Source organism: Calidris pugnax, unplaced genomic scaffold (genome assembly GCF_001431845.1).
Source record: "Calidris pugnax isolate Ruff unplaced genomic scaffold, ASM143184v1 scaffold178, whole genome shotgun sequence".
Lineage (NCBI taxonomy): Eukaryota > Metazoa > Chordata > Aves > Charadriiformes > Scolopacidae > Calidris > Calidris pugnax.
The window spans coordinates 1,392,548-1,411,747 of NW_015090986.1; the positions used below are offsets into that span (position 1 = coordinate 1,392,548).

The window sequence follows — 19,200 nt, forward strand, 5'->3', positions numbered from 1 at the left end:
ATACAAATAACTGGAATTAAGTATTTACTGTACAATAATTCCTGATAGTGCTTTGCAGAACTGTGTTATTTCACAGTATTCTGTAAAGACCAAACCCCATTTCACTCAAAACTAGATGCATGAAGGAAAATAGAGGAAACAGTGATACTGCTTTAAGGTAAATACTGCCATATCCAGTGTCAAGATTTCAGTGGCTTACAACCACTCATAAAATTCTTGTTTTCGTCAAGTTTGTTTTTTCAATTACAGTACCAGAGTCAAGAGGCCAGTTTTTTAAGATGGAAGAAGTGCCACCTGTTTGCAGGTTTGCAGAGCAGCCTTAGGCAGAGTTTCATGACAAGCACAGTCAGTACTTTCATTTAATGTATAGATAAGCAGCAGGGTCCAATATAAAATAATTACTTTGCAGTTATGCTTTTAAACAATAGGTTTTGATCTTTTTTATATTCCAATCATCTTTCATACCCAAATCTGCTTTTGATTGTAGCTGGGAATTAACTGATCCCACTTAACAGTACTACTGGACACGACACAATTTCACACTATATGGCCTCTGACACCTGTTTGATCCTCTCGCAGCTTTTGACTACCAGAGGGAATATCCCCAAGATTAAGATACTTGAAAAACAAGATAAATAATTATTTTCTTCCTAACTGAGTCCATTTTTATTACTTCTTCAATTGATCACATACTTCATCTATTAACTTCCACAAATTGGTAATGAGGAGTTTCATAACGACTTCTCACGTAGGGCATCGAGATACCACGGGTGTACACACCACCCTGTGTAATAGCGTGTTAATATACTGAGTTCAGCAGGAATGAAGTAATAAAGCAGTCAAAATACAGAAGCTTTCAATCTGAGGCATTAGGCAACCAGTTTTATCAAGTCTCACATTTCATAACGCTCTGGAGTTGCAGCCTCTCCGAGGATGTAAGAGAAGAGGATGTGCCAGCAGTACCAGCACAGCAACAGCACCAGTGCTACTAATCTGAAAAGAAAACACTCCCTTGGGGAGATTTCCTCCAATTGCTTCGCCCAGTCCTACTCCACGTATCGGACACAAAAAGCAACAAAGCAGCAGCCGACGAGTGCCACCATGGACGCCGAAATCACAGTCACCGCACTGCCGGCGATGCTGACCAGGAGCCCCAGCCCCACGCCCAGGATGATCTGGGCCAGCTGGACCATGCAGGTGAGAGCAGCACAGTCAATGCCCTTCCCTCTCCCGTGGTCTCCAGCTCGTTCGCTGTCCTGCAGCCTCAGGCACTGCAAACAAGCACAAAACCAAACCCGGTGAAATCAGGCGGCGCCGACGACTTGCAGCTCTCAGACACCGCGCCGTCGCGACCCCCAGGTGCAGCAAGACATGGCAATCACTCTCTGCGTCCCTTCTGGTTTTTCTGCTTGCCCCACAGAGATTTTACAAGCCCAAATGAGTTTTCCAAGCTCCCCCCAAATTGTCCCGTTTCTCCCATCTGCAATTTTTCCCTCCATCCCTTCTCTCAAAGAAAGAATTGAAATTTGATCAAAAGAATTATTAGCCATTTCCTTCAAGTTCAGATCCATTTGAGCTCTGGCAAACTGACACTTCACAGTACAGGACACCCCGCCACAGGTAATTTAGCTCCAACTCTCATGGTTGCAGGAGAGCCTCAAAGGATGCTAAGATGAGTCATACTGTGTCCCACACACCTACAGAGCATAACTCGTTATAATGGAGCACTGTGCTCTGAAGTTATGGCTCGAAGCACATCAAGGAGTTCAGTACCAAAATCTAAATGTAATGCTTTTATTGCTGGGGGGGAAAAAATAATATCTGAAAACAAATGCCCAGATGAGGATGCTTCTACACCACTGAAGACCATTATTAACTACTGATTATCTGTGTATCTGCTTTGACATACATAGCAGAGCAAAAGGCTACATTTATTACATACAATTACATCATGAGCAGCCTGTGAGGGCAGTTAATCACTGGAACAGGTTGACCAGTGGAGTTGTGGAGTTTCCACCTTTGGAAATATTCAAACCAGGCCAGACGTGACCCTAGGCAACCTGCTCCAGGTGGCCCTGCTTGAGCATGTGGGTTGGACTACATGATCTCTGGAGGTCCTCTCTAACTTCAGGTGTTCTCTGATTCCCTCTAGGAAGGAATTATTCTGTTTTATTGGGAAATTACATGATATTTTACATACTTACTGTTCTTCTTGCATAGACTGTTAAAGGGAGACGGTTGTATTGTAACAAATGAGGTTTCCATGCTGTAGGCTTGCTGTGCTGCTTTCTTCTGGTATCCAAACACTCTCAGCTCTTAAGATGCTTTTTTGTTTTTCAGAAGACCTGTTACCTTGCCCTTGAGCTGTTACCACACAAAGCTCTAAAGTACTGGAGAAAAACAGCCTCTTCCTAACACAGTAGACAAAATTGAATTTGCACCTTAGGGAAGAGCAGCACAGAACAGAAGTTGAAATGGCACCATTTCAAAGCCCAGCACATGGTTTTGGTAGAATGCATAGTGAGGGAAAATGTCTGCTCTTTGTTCTGGAGTGATATAGTCCTTTAACCTGAAGTATTTGAATTTTAGACACAATGTTTTTTGGAATTATATCTATATAATGTATTCCTATGTGCCAGTAGTTCTGACCACAATTACATGAATGTGTAAATGAATGTAATCTTGCACTTGATGTTTCACAGAATCACAGAATGGTAGGGGTTGGAAGGCACCTTCAGAGATCATCTTGTCCAACCCCCTGCCAAAGCAGGGTCACCCAGAGCAGGTTGGACAGGAACAAATTCAGGCAGGTTTCTCCTTCTCTCCAGAGAAGGACATTCCACAACCTCTCTGGCCAGCCTCTTCCAGTGCTCTGGCACCCTCAAGGTAAAGAAGTTTTTGCTCACGTTGAGATGGAATTTCCTGTGTTCCAGCTCGTGTCTGTTGCCCCTTGTCCCATCACTGGTAACACTGAGAAGAGCCTGACCCCATCCTCTTGATACCCGCCCTTCAGTTATTTACAAGTATTGATGAGATCCCCTCTCAGTCTTCTCTTCTCCAGGCTAAACAGACCCAGGTCTCTCAGCCTCTCCTCATAAGAGAGGTGCTCCAGTCCCTTGATCATCTTCATAGCCCCCCGATGGACTCTCTCCAGTGGTTCCCTGTCTTTCTTGAACTGGGGATCCCAGAACTGACCACATTACTCCAGATGTGGCATCACCAGGGCAGAGTAGAGAGAGAGAGAACAGAGGGGGAAGATGACTTCTCTGGACCTGCTGGCTATACTGTTTTTCATGTAACCCAGGAGATCTTTGGCCTTCTTGGCTATAAGGGCACATTGCTGGCTTGTGGTTAACTTGTCTACCGGAACTCCCAGGTCCCTCTCTGCAGAGCTGCTATCCAGCAGGTCAACCTCCAACCTGTACTGGTGCAGATTTTCCTCTATTTTTTCTACCTCATACATTATAGAAGATTTGAGCTACACATAATTCTGTTAGTATCAGATCTAACATAGAATTATATATCATTTAACATCTGGCCTAGCAAGTACTGTACACCAAGCAAGAAACAATCAGTTGTCTTAAAAGTAACATTTGAATATATTAGCCTATTAAATATAAAGTGCGTGCACACTTCAGCACATTTTATTTCACTCCTGTCTTGGAAGAGTTCTGAATCAGAGCTAGACTTCAATTTTGCCTTCACTCCCTCTCTCTGAATTGGCTGACCTGAATTGTGATCTCACCCTAAACTGGGTTCATTCCCCAGCCTTTGTTGAATCTTTGTAAAACTCTCCACTGTGACACTTCTCTATTGGAAGGAACAGAGAAATTAACTGAAAAATTAGGAATCAGATCTATGAAATATCTGACCACATTGAGACATACTCCTAGGATTCTTAGAGTTTTCTTGTATTCATCATTCAGATATTGATGCTTAAAAGTTGTACAGAACAGTAGGACATGTTCTCAAGGACTTTATCTAGCCCTGTGCTGGTCTCTTCTATATTTCTAAGTTGTTTTTCAATGGTTCAACATTTCCTTTATTCGTTTCTTCAAATGTTCCCAGGTATAATAAGAATTTTTCCTAAGTCCTCCCAACTCTCCTTAATCCTTCTTGTTTCCAGCTCTCTCATAACTTAAGAGATTTGAGAGAACTTTTCCATTGAAGAGCTCAACACTTTACAAGACATGAAGATCCTCCTGTGCCTAGTAACATGAAATAAGGAATGCAACCTTTTCCAGATTTTCCTTGGAAACAGAATTTCATGCTGTGGAGGACCAAAAACCAGCCCCAGACACTTACAGAGATAATGAGAACATGGTATATAATTTAATACTGACCTATATGAAACCATTTGTAGTTGAATTTAACATCGTTATTAGCTCACAGGTTTTGTAGCACTTTGCAGTTAACTAAAAATTCTGCCAGCCTTTACCCTGTGCTTATTAACTTTAGGAACTCAGAATTCAAGTCTTCAGCTAATACAGCTGGAAGGAAGACCATAAGCAAGGTTGCACTTGAAGGCAACACAGAGTGGAATCCTGTTAACCTGTTTACTGCCTGAACACATACTTCAATTGGCTTTGTTTCAGTTGTGATGATAAAAAATTATGTGTCTCACTGCAGGACTGTTTGGAGAATTTGGAGCTGGGACCTTAACTCTCTTTGTGAGAAACTTTCCATTCGTAACATGTCATTACAAATAGTTTGAAATTAAAATTAAAAGCTGCTCAATAGTTCCATCCAGTTTTCTCCCAAAATAGACTAAACATACCCAGACAGATATAAACTTAGCCTTCCTTAGACACTGAACTTACCTCTTCTTCCCTGTGATACTCGGCAATGAGGTGGAATGGCACTGTGTACAGTGTGCTGGACATGACGCCAAAGAGGGAACATAGAGCCAGAGTGGAATAGATATTGGGAAACAAGCCAATTAATCCAGTACCCAATCCAAATAGCAGGTATCCAATGAAATAAAGTCCCTTTAATCCTATGTATGGCAGAAGGATTTTCTGCAGGTCTGTGAAAAGAAAGTGAAAATGCTAACAAGACTAAAACAAAACAGGTCACATTTCATCAGGGAGTTCCTTTAAGGGGTTTTATTTTGTGAAATGCAATGAAGTAGACAATATTACAAGCTTCTTTTGGAAGCTGCCTCAAATTATTGTAGGTATAAACCTGCCAAAGAATACTTGAACCACATTACTCCAGATGTGGCATCACCAGGGCAGAGTAGAGAGAGAGAGAACAGAGGGGGAAGATGACTTCTCTGGACCTGCTGGCTATACTGTTTTTCATGTAACCCAGGAGATCTTTGGCCTTCTTGGCTATAAGGGCACATTGCTGGCTTGTGGTTAACTTGTCTACCGGAACTCCCAGGTCCCTCTCTGCAGAGCTGCTATCCAGCAGGTCAACCTCCAACCTGTACTGGTGCAGATTTTCCTCTATTTTTTCTACCTCATACATTATAGAAGATTTGAGCTACACATAATTCTGTTAGTATCAGATCTAACATAGAATTATATATCATTTAACATCTGGCCTAGCAAGTACTGTACACCAAGCAAGAAACAATCAGTTGTCTTAAAAGTAACATTTGAATATATTAGCCTATTAAATATAAAGTGCGTGCACACTTCAGCACATTTTATTTCACTCCTGTCTTGGAAGAGTTCTGAATCAGAGCTAGACTTCAATTTTGCCTTCACTCCCTCTCTCTGAATTGGCTGACCTGAATTGTGATCTCACCCTAAACTGGGTTCATTCCCCAGCCTTTGTTGAATCTTTGTAAAACTCTCCACTGTGACACTTCTCTATTGGAAGGAACAGAGAAATTAACTGAAAAATTAGGAATCAGATCTATGAAATATCTGACCACATTGAGACATACTCCTAGGATTCTTAGAGTTTTCTTGTATTCATCATTCAGATATTGATGCTTAAAAGTTGTACAGAACAGTAGGACATGTTCTCAAGGACTTTATCTAGCCCTGTGCTGGTCTCTTCTATATTTCTAAGTTGTTTTTCAATGGTTCAACATTTCCTTTATTCGTTTCTTCAAATGTTCCCAGGTATAATAAGAATTTTTCCTAAGTCCTCCCAACTCTCCTTAATCCTTCTTGTTTCCAGCTCTCTCATAACTTAAGAGATTTGAGAGAACTTTTCCATTGAAGAGCTCAACACTTTACAAGACATGAAGATCCTCCTGTGCCTAGTAACATGAAATAAGGAATGCAACCTTTTCCAGATTTTCCTTGGAAACAGAATTTCATGCTGTGGAGGACCAAAAACCAGCCCCAGACACTTACAGAGATAATGAGAACATGGTATATAATTTAATACTGACCTATATGAAACCATTTGTAGTTGAATTTAACATCGTTATTAGCTCACAGGTTTTGTAGCACTTTGCAGTTAACTAAAAATTCTGCCAGCCTTTACCCTGTGCTTATTAACTTTAGGAACTCAGAATTCAAGTCTTCAGCTAATACAGCTGGAAGGAAGACCATAAGCAAGGTTGCACTTGAAGGCAACACAGAGTGGAATCCTGTTAACCTGTTTACTGCCTGAACACATACTTCAATTGGCTTTGTTTCAGTTGTGATGATAAAAAATTATGTGTCTCACTGCAGGACTGTTTGGAGAATTTGGAGCTGGGACCTTAACTCTCTTTGTGAGAAACTTTCCATTCGTAACATGTCATTACAAATAGTTTGAAATTAAAATTAAAAGCTGCTCAATAGTTCCATCCAGTTTTCTCCCAAAATAGACTAAACATACCCAGACAGATATAAACTTAGCCTTCCTTAGACACTGAACTTACCTCTTCTTCCCTGTGATACTCGGCAATGAGGTGGAATGGCACTGTGTACAGTGTGCTGGACATGACGCCAAAGAGGGAACATAGAGCCAGAGTGGAATAGATATTGGGAAACAAGCCAATTAATCCAGTACCCAATCCAAATAGCAGGTATCCAATGAAATAAAGTCCCTTTAATCCTATGTATGGCAGAAGGATTTTCTGCAGGTCTGTGAAAAGAAAGTGAAAATGCTAACAAGACTAAAACAAAACAGGTCACATTTCATCAGGGAGTTCCTTTAAGGGGTTTTATTTTGTGAAATGCAATGAAGTAGACAATATTACAAGCTTCTTTTGGAAGCTGCCTCAAATTATTGTAGGTATAAACCTGCCAAAGAATACTTGATCTCTCTGGGGATAGCCTTATTCTGACATAGTTCCAGAGAAGTAGTTAACAACCATTCTGGAAGAACTGCCCTCATTGACAACCTCAGACATTTCCACTGTTTGATTATAATACCAACATTTGGCATCAACCTCTGTCTGAGCCGAGAAAGGCGCTACAGAAATGCCTGTAGCTAAGTTCCAAAGGGGAAAAGATTTCCCTCATGCCTCTTTCAGATGCTCAGTTCAGCCCTCAAAATGCTACTCATTTGAGTTTTCAGATCACAAGTAATTTTTTTGATTCTTGGTAAGAGCTATAGTGAAATCTGTCAGGGGAACTGTGCTTAGCATATTTAGATGCGATTTTGGAGAGCAAGGTTCATGCCGCTGGCAAGAGCTTCTCGAGCACTGTGGAAAAGTTCTTTTATGAGGAAATCAGATGCGGAGAGGCCATCAGAGGGATCTTTGAAAACCTACAGCTACAACATTGCTAGATGAAAGAGCATCTCAGAATGATACCCATGGCATCCATTTCAGTCTGGCATTTAACTTCAGGATGATTTTCAGTATTCAGGGTCAGTTCACATGCAGAACAATGCCTTACTCCCAAAGTGACCACTCATCATGAGGTCAGGAACTGTTCACGTTAAGATATGAGTTTCTAACAATGCTGAGAATGTAACATTTCTTAAAGTTTTAATGTGGAAAAAAAACCCCAGTTAATTTGGCATTGCTTTATTTTTTTTTAAACAATGGCAAATAGCAAACAGTTTAAACACTGTTTCAAAACACAGTGTGGGAGTACTTTCCGGGGTACTTACAAGAATAGACTGATGAAGAAATTGCGTTGATGCACAGTCCCCAGCATCCCATCTCTACTCCTGTTTTGTAGGTAAGGTAAAGCGTGGAGTTATGAGGTGCATAAGGACTACCCTGGTATACAACCTGAAAGAGACCAGAAAGACCATGGAAGGCAAGGATGGACTGCATGTATACAATACTCCTACTTATGGGAACAAGGGGGGTACCCAACACAGCGCAGGTAGGGGTGATAATAGCACCCCAGAATTCTGTTAAGCAGTGCCCTACCTACCCCGTCACAGTTCTCCAGGTTTCGCACTCGTTTCTCCCAGGTTCTCACATCCCAGGCTCCTGCTCATTTATAACCCTCTGCTTTTCCCTGGGCTGTCCACTCTACAGTGATTTGTTTGCATGTTTCTTTTTGGGTGCCTTATTTCTCACTCTCCTTCTCTCTCCAATTCTGCCTTCTTCATAGAATCATAGATCCTTACAGTTGGAAGGGACGTTAAAGATCACCTGTTCCAACCCCCCTCCCATAGGCAGGGACACTTCCCACTGGACCACATTTCTCAAAGCCCTGTCCAAGCTGGTCTTGAACACCTCCAGGGATGGGGCATCCACAACTTCTCTGGGCAACCACCCTCATAGTGAAAAATTTCTTCCTGATATCTAATCTAAACCCACCCTCTTTCAGTTCAGAGCCATTACCCCTCGTTCCCATCACTACATGCCCTTGTAAAACGTCCCTCTCCAGCTTTCTTGTAGGTACCCTTAGGTACTGGAAAGCTGCTACAAGGTCTCACCGGACCCTTCCCTTCTCCAGGATGAACAACCTCAACCCTAACAATTTCTTGGCCCTCCTCTGGATACACTGCAACAGGTCCATGTCCTTATGTTGGGGGCCCCAGAGATGGAGGCAGTACTCCAGGTGGGGTGTCACCAGAGCAGAGCAGAGGGGTAGAATCACCTCCCTCAACCTGCTGGCCACACTTCTCTTGCTGTTGGCTTTCTGGGCTGTGAGCGCAGCCTTCTTGCCTTAGCCTTTCTTTCCCTAATTTATCTACAATTAATTTTCTTGTTTTCTCTTTGAGGCTTAACCCAACACTCTTGTATTTCCACCCAGTAATTGTCTTATCCAGTTCTGCATCTAGGCAAGCAAACTTTTTCGTTCAGCACAGAAAAAAACCCCTCGCTCTTGCCTACAGAAACAAAAAAAGGCAAGGAAATAGGAACACTGGGTGGAAACCACAGAAAGAAAGGAAGTGGCAACAAAAGGGTTTGTGCCAGGAGCATATTGGTACCCTGGAAGAAATGAGGCAGACAGGATCATAGAGGCAAGAATCACTGGCAAAGGCACACAGTCTTACTGCCTGGAATGGGGTGGGAAGGGAGCACTGGGCATCATGAAGGATTGCTGGCAGAAAAGACTCAGGGAAGGGTTTAAAGGGGTATGTCAGGGACAGCCAAATTCAAGGAGACAAGAGCCTTGAGCTACCAAGTATCTCACTGTGTGCTGAGAGCTGCAGTGCAGGAGAACAGTCTTGTGCCCCGTGCCAGGACAGAGCCAGCTGCATCCATCAGTGCTACTTCAGTGAGGAAACCTGCCCGTCTCAGAGCAGCTCCGAAGCAAAAGCAGGGAATGGATGGATTTGGGACAGCTCCAGGAGCTTCATTTGAACCAGTTAAGTAGACACAAACAGTCTTACAAATATTAAAAGGTTTTCCCCCAAGACCCAACAGACTGGCTTGGAACGAGAGATCAATTAGCTGTTTTACAAAACTCTTGTTCAGCCATCCAGATACAACCAGCTCTGCCACCACTGTCATTTCTTCAGGAATATAACACCGTCTCCTTTCTTTCGGTGGAGGAGGCGATGCTAAGAGAAAGGAGAAGTGAGAGGATTTTATGCTTCTACCTGTCCCATGAAATCCGTGAAGAAGAGCATGTTGGACAGGAAAGCCATCCATCCAAAAAGGTGGCTCACACACAGATACCGATAGTGGGATGGCATGCTTAGAAGTGTCTTCAAGAGTGATTTAAGGGTCATCCGCCTTTGATCCTAAAAAGAAGTATTTAACAATAATACTGTATTATTGCCCTGCAAGCTAATACAATAGCTGACAGCAAGTGAAGAAGGTCTCGGCATCTTTTCATTGCTAAACTTCCAAAGTTTTTAATTTGTTTTTGCTAGGAAGCGTTGCTTGGTTACTGAATGCCCTTCACAATATATTTCTTTTGTACAGCCACTGCCTAATAAAGTCATCTGAAAGATTCACAGAGGCTCTGTGAGAGCTGGGGTTCATCAGCCAGGATGTAACATTTCTTGCTGTTATAATCAGTAGGGTTATTATTTACTCGTAGAACCAAGTGAAAATTTTCTGCCAAAACAGACTCAGTGGGGCTTCAAAAAAACCAAAAAACAGAAACAAAAATAATTTCTTTATAGAGACAATTAGTTTTCCATTGAAAATTTAAAGGTGCCATGGAAAAAAATGAAACTCAAAATACTTCCTGTGAATTAAAACGCACTAGTTGCAGAATACAGCACTTCTGAGACCTCATTCCCATTCCCTTCTATCTGCTAAATTACCTAGAAAACTTCACCTCTTGTGTCATATCATTACCATGAGATTTCCACTATGCACTGTCCTCCTTTCAATGAAGCAGGGAGAGACTGCGGTGCATCACAGCAGATGCAGCACCACTTGAAATGCTAGCACCCAGAGAGCCTGAGCTCCAGCACCTGAACACCTCATACCATGGGAGAAATAACTCATTTCAAAATCAAAATGTATTTGGTGTTGGTTAACAAATCTCACTGATGGGGAAAACTAAAATTTGTCACCACTTTCAATGCCCCACCTTATGTCCTTCCTCCTTGTCTGAGCCCTGGGCCCCAAAACTCTCTCTCAGCTTATTTTCAAGTCACATTCATCAGATCACTTGTGTCGCTTGAATTCAGTGCTTAATGTGAGGCATTTGTGACACACAATCCTTAACTGCTTTAAAGCTCCTGCACGGTTCTTTGCTTTTAAGGAAAAAAAGATGTTATTTTATCAGAGCATGACAGAACACTTCCAATTTTCTCTAGTGATGTTTGGAGGCAACAGCGTTGGGAGAGACAGTAAGGTAAGCGATATACTCATGAAATGTGAAAGAACTGTAGAAGTTATGTTCATTACTGGGAAGCTGAATTTTGATTTCAATTTACTGTAAGGTAATGACATTTTTTGCCCTCCTTCAATGTTCTATTTACTTTTCACAATTCTGCTTTCCTTTGAACTAGGTTATGCTGCAAGCTACTCTATGAATAATCACCACATATAAAGTCGGAAAATACTTTGCTCCAGTGGGAGGTTTTTAATCCTCATAGGAATGCCAAAATTCAAGTTGCTGACTTTCACCTTGAACTGCATATTGCCCAAATCCCTTGGAATTTCTCTTGGCATCACTGTCTCTTTTAAACAGGATAAGCTTTCTATTTTTCTACAGTTATAAAAAAAACCAAACCAAACCAAAACCCAAAAAAACCAAATAAACAAAAAAAATCCACAATGTCTCATTAGTGTTATTTCAAGGATAATTACTATCTTTTGACTTGGTTTATTTAATTTTTTCAACTCTTCCACATAGTTCTTTAAAACAGCTTTTCCAATCAAAGTGTTAAGATAAGGTCAGGGAACTACAAAGAAGACTGCTGTAATTACAAAGAATAATTTGATAGCTGGATAGAAATGCTTGCTTTCTATTTAGATATTTTTGAGTGGAAACGGAAACTGAAATGCTTAATGCACACGTTCAATACACGCCAACACACAAACCCCACACTAATTTAAACAACGTGCTGAACTTTGGCTCCATTTAAGTCCTTTATCCTTCAAAAGCTCACAATACCTAATCTTTTCTTAATAAAATCACTAAGACTCAAGGCCTCAGATGATTCATAAGGATACAGAGTAATCAATATAACTTGGGTAATTTGGCACCACACTAAAGAACCAAAGATGAATCACTTTGGATGTCTGTTCATACTGTAACAGGTCAAATCTCATTAATAATCACGGCAGCTATTAGCATGTAAGAGCACAATTTGTAATTTAGAGGATATAGGGCCATGAAGCCTGCAGCAAAAAAAGAGACACAGAAAAGCAGGAAGCCAAACCATTTCTTCAAGGAAGCAATTACAGTAATGAATGAACTTAGAAAAGATGTGCCACAAGAGACAGACCATTAAGGCAGTGAGTGTCTAGAATTTATAGATGCCCGGGCACATCAAAGAAACATGAGACAGATCAAAGCACTATGAGCCTCTGATGGGCTGTCCAGCCAGGAATCCGGAGAGGACAACGGCAGAGGCTTGCCCACAGCGGACACCAGAGCTTCACCTCGGGTGCCAGACGGTCCTGACTCAATGGCATTAATTCCTGCCGAGGTAGAGGCAACCCCAATTGCCAGTCTGCTCCTCTGGCTTTCACTGCATCTGCTCTTTCTTCTTCATTAACCTTCCTTTATCTAGAGCCCATATGGGTTGAGGAGTCAATGAGACTCAGCATCTCTGACAATCTGGAGGACAGTCAGGGTGAACAGGGCTGGTGAGGGATGCTGGCTGCTTAGGTGGGGAATTGCAGGGACAGCATCACAGTGTACTACCCATATTTTCCCCAACAAACTGTCTCTTTGCTGTCTGCCCCTCTGTTTGTCAGGCATCCACATCAGGCAGTGTTCATCTTTTATTCTACTTTTGTATTCTATCTGGTGTAATAATATATCCTTTGGGTTAGAAATACCAAAGGCTATTACAATACAAATGATAAATAGTAAAAGATGGTTATGTGTAGCTTGAATATGAGTTTAGGTTTCTAACTTATAACAATCTGCACATTCTCAGTATTTTTCACCTGATGCATCAAGACTTGTATCGGGGATAGGTAGTTATAACACCAAGAGTTCAGCAGTGAAATTAAAACAAGCAACTCTTTCATCACTTATTGTTATACCAGGAGGCAAACATATACATCAGCCTTTGCTTACCTAGGGCACCATGAGAGTGCAGTGAGGATTTCTAGCACTAAAAGACACCAACAAAACAGTAAAAACTATTATCTGTTCCCAGGACCATTCTAGAAATGGGATCTCCAGGTATTTTTCAGGTAGATTTTCACCCTTTCCTAGTTTGAAGATATGACCTCTCATAAAAATGCAGCAGAAACAAAATAACAGTGATGATTTGAAAGTAGTTGCTACTCTTTCCTGCCTAAAAGTTCTGCCAAAGACACAGCTACAAAGTCACTTCAAAATAAAAATACAACTCCAGAGGGAAGGAAGCATTGCTGTAGAGGTAGCAATTTTAGACATATCAGTACTGGCAATAAATCCTCAATGACATTCCAAGCAGCAGCAAACCCAAATGTTTACTAGAGCAGGGAACAAACATTTCATATGTACTAGGTATGAAAGCGTGTGAACTTCAGTGGGAGTTACAGATCTGTATCAAAGATTAATGGTCTGCAGTCCTTGTCCACAATTTCATGCTAATTCCATCAGGATGAAAGGAGCAAGTAGATCCTCCTGTCAAAATTCAGTTGAGGAGGATATCAAAAGACTGACACAGAGCAAAAAAGCTGAACCTAGCTCTCCCTCACCCCTGCCAATTGTTCCAAGCATCAGGACTAGTCTCTCTTGTCCCTCCTGCTGGAAATACTTCATTAAAAAAAAAAAAAAACAAAAACGATAAAAGAAGGCAGGCTTTCTCCTGATTCTGTATCCTGGTGGAGGATTCTTCTTCTGTGCATGAAAGGGCTCCATTCCAAGTAGTCAACACTTTCCAATTAAAAGGTCTCCAAGGAGGCAACGATAGGGCCTACAAAATCCTGTCTGCACTTACCTCTGTACGTGACATAGCAGCACATTTCCCTGGTTTCACTGCAGCCTTCATTTCAGTACTTGTTGATTTTACGCAACCATTCTTGAGTTCCTCCTCTATGGATCTATATTTATAGGTTCGAGTCACTTCCAACAAGAACTTTTCCTCTTCATTTTCATATCTGAGTGGGACTTCAGGAATACTGTGCAGATGTATGGTAAGGCAGATTAGGAAAACCAAGGCTGCGAACAAGAAAATCACCTGGAATTCTGATGCCAAGGAATATCCTAGTACAGTTTCACCCCAATCCATAGCACCTGTCAGGTAACCAAGGGCTCCTCCCAAACCTACAGGGGTGGGGAAAAAGGAGAAAAAAGATCTACTGGCATCAATGAAATAAACAATCAATATACAATACCCTCAACATCCCCTCTAGAAATGACTGAATAATCACTCTTCATATATTAGCCACAAGAGGTAGGAATATTGAGCTAATCACATACATGAGCAGTTACCAAAACAACTCTTGAAAAATCTCCTCAGCTCTGGCAGACAGAGCCCTCAAAAAATGCCCGAACATATAGCAATGTGGGTCTCCACCTCTTTTCTTGACTCTTTGAAGCTTTATTTTATTTGAAAAAGTTTTATTTATACAAAATAAAATTTTACTGTAAGTTATGGGTTTTTTAAACTTCACAGAACAAATGAACATTTTAAAAATTATACCGAGACTATCTATAGTTTAGACTTGCTAAAATGTATTTTATATAGCTGAATCTAAACAGAAATACTGTCTTCATGTGAAATTTTTTTTAAAAAGGAAATAAAACCAAAAGCATTGTTTTGCAGTTACCAAAATCCAAGTGCCTCACTACTGGGAAAAGAAAATAAAAAGGATCAAATACAAAAGTGTAATTCCTGATTTTCTCAGAAAAGCTAGAATAAAAGGTAAAATGAGAACACACTTGTGTCTTGAAGTTAATAAAACCAGGTTTCAGTCTGATTTTTAAAAAATTTCTTCTTTTTGTTATTAGTGCACACAGTTTCACAAGCACAAGGAAGTGCACAGTGTTATGTACAGCACAGAGCTCTGGTAGGGGAAGCAGCTTTGTAGAGACCTGGCGCCTCGTTAACCAGGTGCCTGTGCAGGACGGGGGAGTTAAGCTGGGCAGAAGCATTTGAAGTACTTAAAAGTATATCTCCTCTTCTGCTTAGGGGAACTGAAGACAAGCTGTGGCATAACCATTCCGTCTTACAAAAAGTAACAGAGGTAGCAGGACATCCATTTGCTTCACCTACATAACACTGGGTTTTGATTTCGTTCTGGGCTTTCTATACCTTTTTCCCCTCTTCGGTCTGCTTATGGCCATCCTTCATTGTGTCCTACTGTGTTTTACAGGGACTGTATTCCTGCTGGTTCTCATGAAAAACAATTAAACTGCTAATAGCTTTTTGAAGAAAACCTACACCAAATGTTTGCATAGACTGAATGTTTGATGTTTGAGGTCATCTTTGCCCACAGTTTTGGCAAAAGGAAATCCTGCTATTGGAATGCAGTCTGAGTGCTGCCTGTTGGATACATGCACTCTTCCTTCCACTTGTCTCAGTGGTCATAAGTTTCACAACTGCAAAGCTATCGAGTTTCATTTCAGATCTTAACTGATGTTTTCCTGGAGTGTAATATCTTGGAGATATTTAGTATAAGAAGAAGGAACTAAATGGGGGAAACAAAGTAATATCTAAAACATAAACTAAAAACTAAATTGGAAGATTGTTGTCTGTGTCTAATAGGGCTAGAACAAGGAATGATAAATGTAAATTGTAGTGAATGCATATTAAGATCAGCTTTTTGGAAAAACTGTCTAACAACAAGGCCAGTGAAGTGCTGGAACAGACTGCGGAACCTCTATCAAGGGAGGATTTCACAAACAGCCTTGGTTAATTACCTGTCAAGAAGGGTTAAGATATCAATGGTCTTGCTACAGATAGCACAGGAATCTGGTCCAAATAACGCAATTTGTTCTAGTCTTATTTGATGTGATCTGTCCCACATCCCTTTGCACACCTCAGTGCACAAATGAATCAGCTGAATCTATAGCTTCACATTTGGAAATCAAGCTTTTTTAGTCTCATCCAAGGAAAAATTGCAACCAGAGTTTTGCTGAAGGCAAAAATATAGAATCATAGAATGGTTTGGGTTGGAAGGGACCTTAAAGATCACCTAGTTCCAAACTGCCATGGGCAGGGACACCTACCACTACAGCAGATTGCTCAAAGCCTCACCCAGCCTGGGCTTGAAAACCTCCAGGGATGGGGCATCCCCAAGTTCTCTGGGCAACCTGTTTCAGTGCCTCACCACCCTCACAGTAAAGAATTTCTTCCTGATATACATAGGGACTCACTCCCCTCTCTGTCCAGACAAGTGATTGGTAAAACTGTTATCTGTCAGTTTCTAATGGATAGTACTGTTTTCATTCCCATGTGGCTTTCAGGTTTCTTTATAATCTGTGTTCCTGGACACAGCTATTTCACGTGTCCAGAATTGGCCTGTTGTCAGTAGCTAATACACCTCTCTCCTCGACTACAGCCACTGCCACTGAATCTGCATGCCCCTGCTCTTGGTGCGGCTCAGTAGCCACAAAAATTTGCACCAACACAGAGTGCATGACTTCTCATCTAATCTGCTTTTTGTCTAGTCCTTTCACAGCAACTGCTCCCAGACACAGCTGCGAGCTCCTCTCGATTCACATACTCAGCCTTACGTGTCTCTCCTGTGCATTTTCTCAACACCAGGCTCTCATGCTACAGAAGGTTCCCTTCTGCAACTCAGCACCATTTCAAACAAATATGAAGGTAAACGAAGGTCTTCCTTGATTTACAAGAGACTGGACTGAACCACTTGGATTTATTTTGTGGAAGTTGTGAAGGTCTGATTTTTACAAAGAATTCCAATTTCCGTACAGGAAGGCAGCACATACTGGAATGTTGCTGAAGGGTGGAAATCAATTATACTGGTTTGTGAACTCTTGCTCTATGTCACATGCTGAGTCTAAAATGTTACTTTAATGTGCTATGGCAAGGGAAGAGGTTACATCCCTTAATTATTGCTTCACCAAAAACTTGAAAAAACCAGAACAAGCTGAATAAATACTACTTCACTTTTTAATTAATTAATTGCTCTTACTTAAATCATGGCTATGTTGCTGTAAATGTTTATGCCTGCAGCTTTCTGCGACAGAGTTCTTGCAGCAGCAATCACAAGTTTCTGTTCTCTGGAGTAGTGAAAACCCAGCAACAAAAGACTCGTGACTGAAGCGCGAGATCAGATGATCAGTTCATTCAAGATTAGAAACACAGTAAGAGTAAAATCCATGCAATTACCTTCCCCTCCGTCGAGAGGCAGGGAGGAAAGGAAGGGATCTGAGTACCTGTAAGGAGGGCGTGGTAATGCAGACCCTTCTCTTTATCCTGATGGGAGCAGACATCAAATAAATATGCTTTGATGGGGCCATCAATAAAATCAGCTGCAAAATCAAAAAGCACTACTCCCAGCATGGTAATGACTATTGCCCACGTCCGCCGTTTGTCTCTCTCATCGATGAAAGCTACAAAAAGAAAAACACCCTCATTCTGACAGCAACAGTGCCATGTTCCGCAAAAACACATTTTGTCTTTCCTTGTACCTCCAAATCTGAACAGCGCTCCGTTACGCAAGAGCGAGCAGTGATAGCAGAATCACATGAGAGAAGCAGAGCAACCGAGTCTGTGTAGGGCTGAGCTGTGCTAGGCTGATTTACAGCCTCGGGACAGCACAAGCTCAGGGTACTCCAAGCTCCACAATCAAGAGCATCACTAGCCTTAATCTACTCCTTTGCACCTCCACGGCGTGCCATGGTGGCCTAACACACATGCATTTTGTAGCACTTTTTCAGTTTATGCTATTTGTCCCACCTTTCTGCTGCTTTATATGACCAAGAATTGACTGTAACATCTCTTTTAAGGCAAATGAATACCGGTATATTCAATACCAATGACGTGCAGGAAGAGGGAATAAATCAATCCACGAAAACACACACCTCCCCCTCTGCCAAGTCACAGCGGCAGCAACGACTTTCAATCAAGAGTTTGAGAAGTTACACCTCAAGCTGGAATATAACCGTATCTAGGGATGTCACTCCTATTTGATTTTGCATGTTCCAGGTGCAACACCAGTTTCCAAGGAGTTACAAATCTCTATTATTCACCAGCATAACACAGTCCTGAGTCAAGCCAGGGCTGCAATAACTAACTATATAAATTTTGAATGGTAATCCATCTAAAACAGGGATTAACAGATATTCGGTTTGCACCTGTATTACATCCCACAAAAAATATTGATAATTTAACTTAAGAAGGTCGACTTCAGTTTGCAAAAACTCCTCTGGGCCTAAGCAGTGCGAACTGATCAGGCAACCACACCAACCTACAACACCCTGTAATCACATGCAGCAACGACAGGACACTACGTACAGGCTACACCACATGCAGCGCCAGGTGTATGGTATATGAACATACATTGGTATATATTTCATTGGTATATATTGGTATATGTATTCATATTATGGTATATGAACATACAGGTATAAGGTATATGAACATTTCAGTGTTCCCCAGTGCCAAGCAGCATCATACCCAACGTTAACAGTGCATTTAAGCAGGGAAAAAAGGACAACCCCCCCCCTTTTTCTTTCTGATTCAAAAGGCCAGGATGTGTTTTGTCTGTCAGCGCAGCGCATGCCCCTCACTCACCTGAGATCATCACGTCCCCATTGAGGTACAAAGCCATGCCTAACAGCATTATGATGCCCAGACCCAGAATGTAAGGTCTCCTCCTGCCCCAGCTACAGGTGCAGTGATCACTGGCTGAACCTACCACGGGCTGCAGCACGAAGCCCAGGATAGGGCTGATGAGCCACACCAGACTGTAGAGGTTCTTGGGCAGCCCTACACTCAGCAGCACCGGCGTGACAAAGGCGGCCTCCACGGCATAGCAGAACTCCCGGCCAAACATGGCCATGCTGTGCATGACCAGCCTCCCCACCGCTCGCTGCTTCGGCACCACCGCTCCAGTCCTCGTCACGGATTGCAGCAGGTCGTCCTCGTCCTCTCTGATGCTCTCCACGATCGCCATGGTCATCTCAGAAGGGGGTGGAAGAGACCCCTGGAAACTCTCTTTCCTTAAGGTCATGGCTCCGGCTTACGCGCGGTGCTCCGGCAAGTTGGTGCTGCCTGCTCCGGCTGACATGGAGCTCGGATCATATGCCGGGTGGGATCGGTCTGTGCTGGGGGAGGGACTCACATACTTTC

The 19,200-nt window shown here is 42.0% G+C and overlaps 1 protein-coding gene across 1 annotated transcript; it reads right to left on the minus strand.

The window, feature by feature from the left end:
• Positions 1-526: 526 nt before the first annotated feature.
• Positions 527-19,081, minus strand: SLC45A2 (solute carrier family 45 member 2). Its single transcript, XM_014953899.1, has 7 exons — positions 18,643-19,081; positions 17,283-17,459; positions 13,876-14,201; positions 9,907-10,050; positions 8,011-8,134; positions 6,830-7,035; positions 527-1,271 (listed from the first exon to the last, which is right to left on the minus strand). The coding sequence occupies exons 1-7, from the start codon at positions 19,079-19,081 to the stop codon at positions 1,047-1,049; spliced, it is 1,641 nt and encodes a 546-aa protein (XP_014809385.1). The 3' UTR covers positions 527-1,046.
• Between the last annotated feature and the right edge of the window lie 119 nt (positions 19,082-19,200).

Coding starts and splice junctions, on each gene's coding strand:
- SLC45A2 (XM_014953899.1), bottom strand. CDS start 19,081: ATGACCTTAAGGAAAGAGAGTTTCCAGGGGTCTCTTCCACCCCCTTCT. Junction 10,051..13,875: donor CTGCTATGTCACGTACAGAG/GTAAGTGCAGAC, acceptor ACTTCTTTTTAG/GATCAAAGGCGGATGACCCT. Junction 7,036..8,010: donor TTCTTCATCAGTCTATTCTT/GTAAGTACCCCG, acceptor TTCTTTTCACAG/ACCTGCAGAAAATCCTTCTG.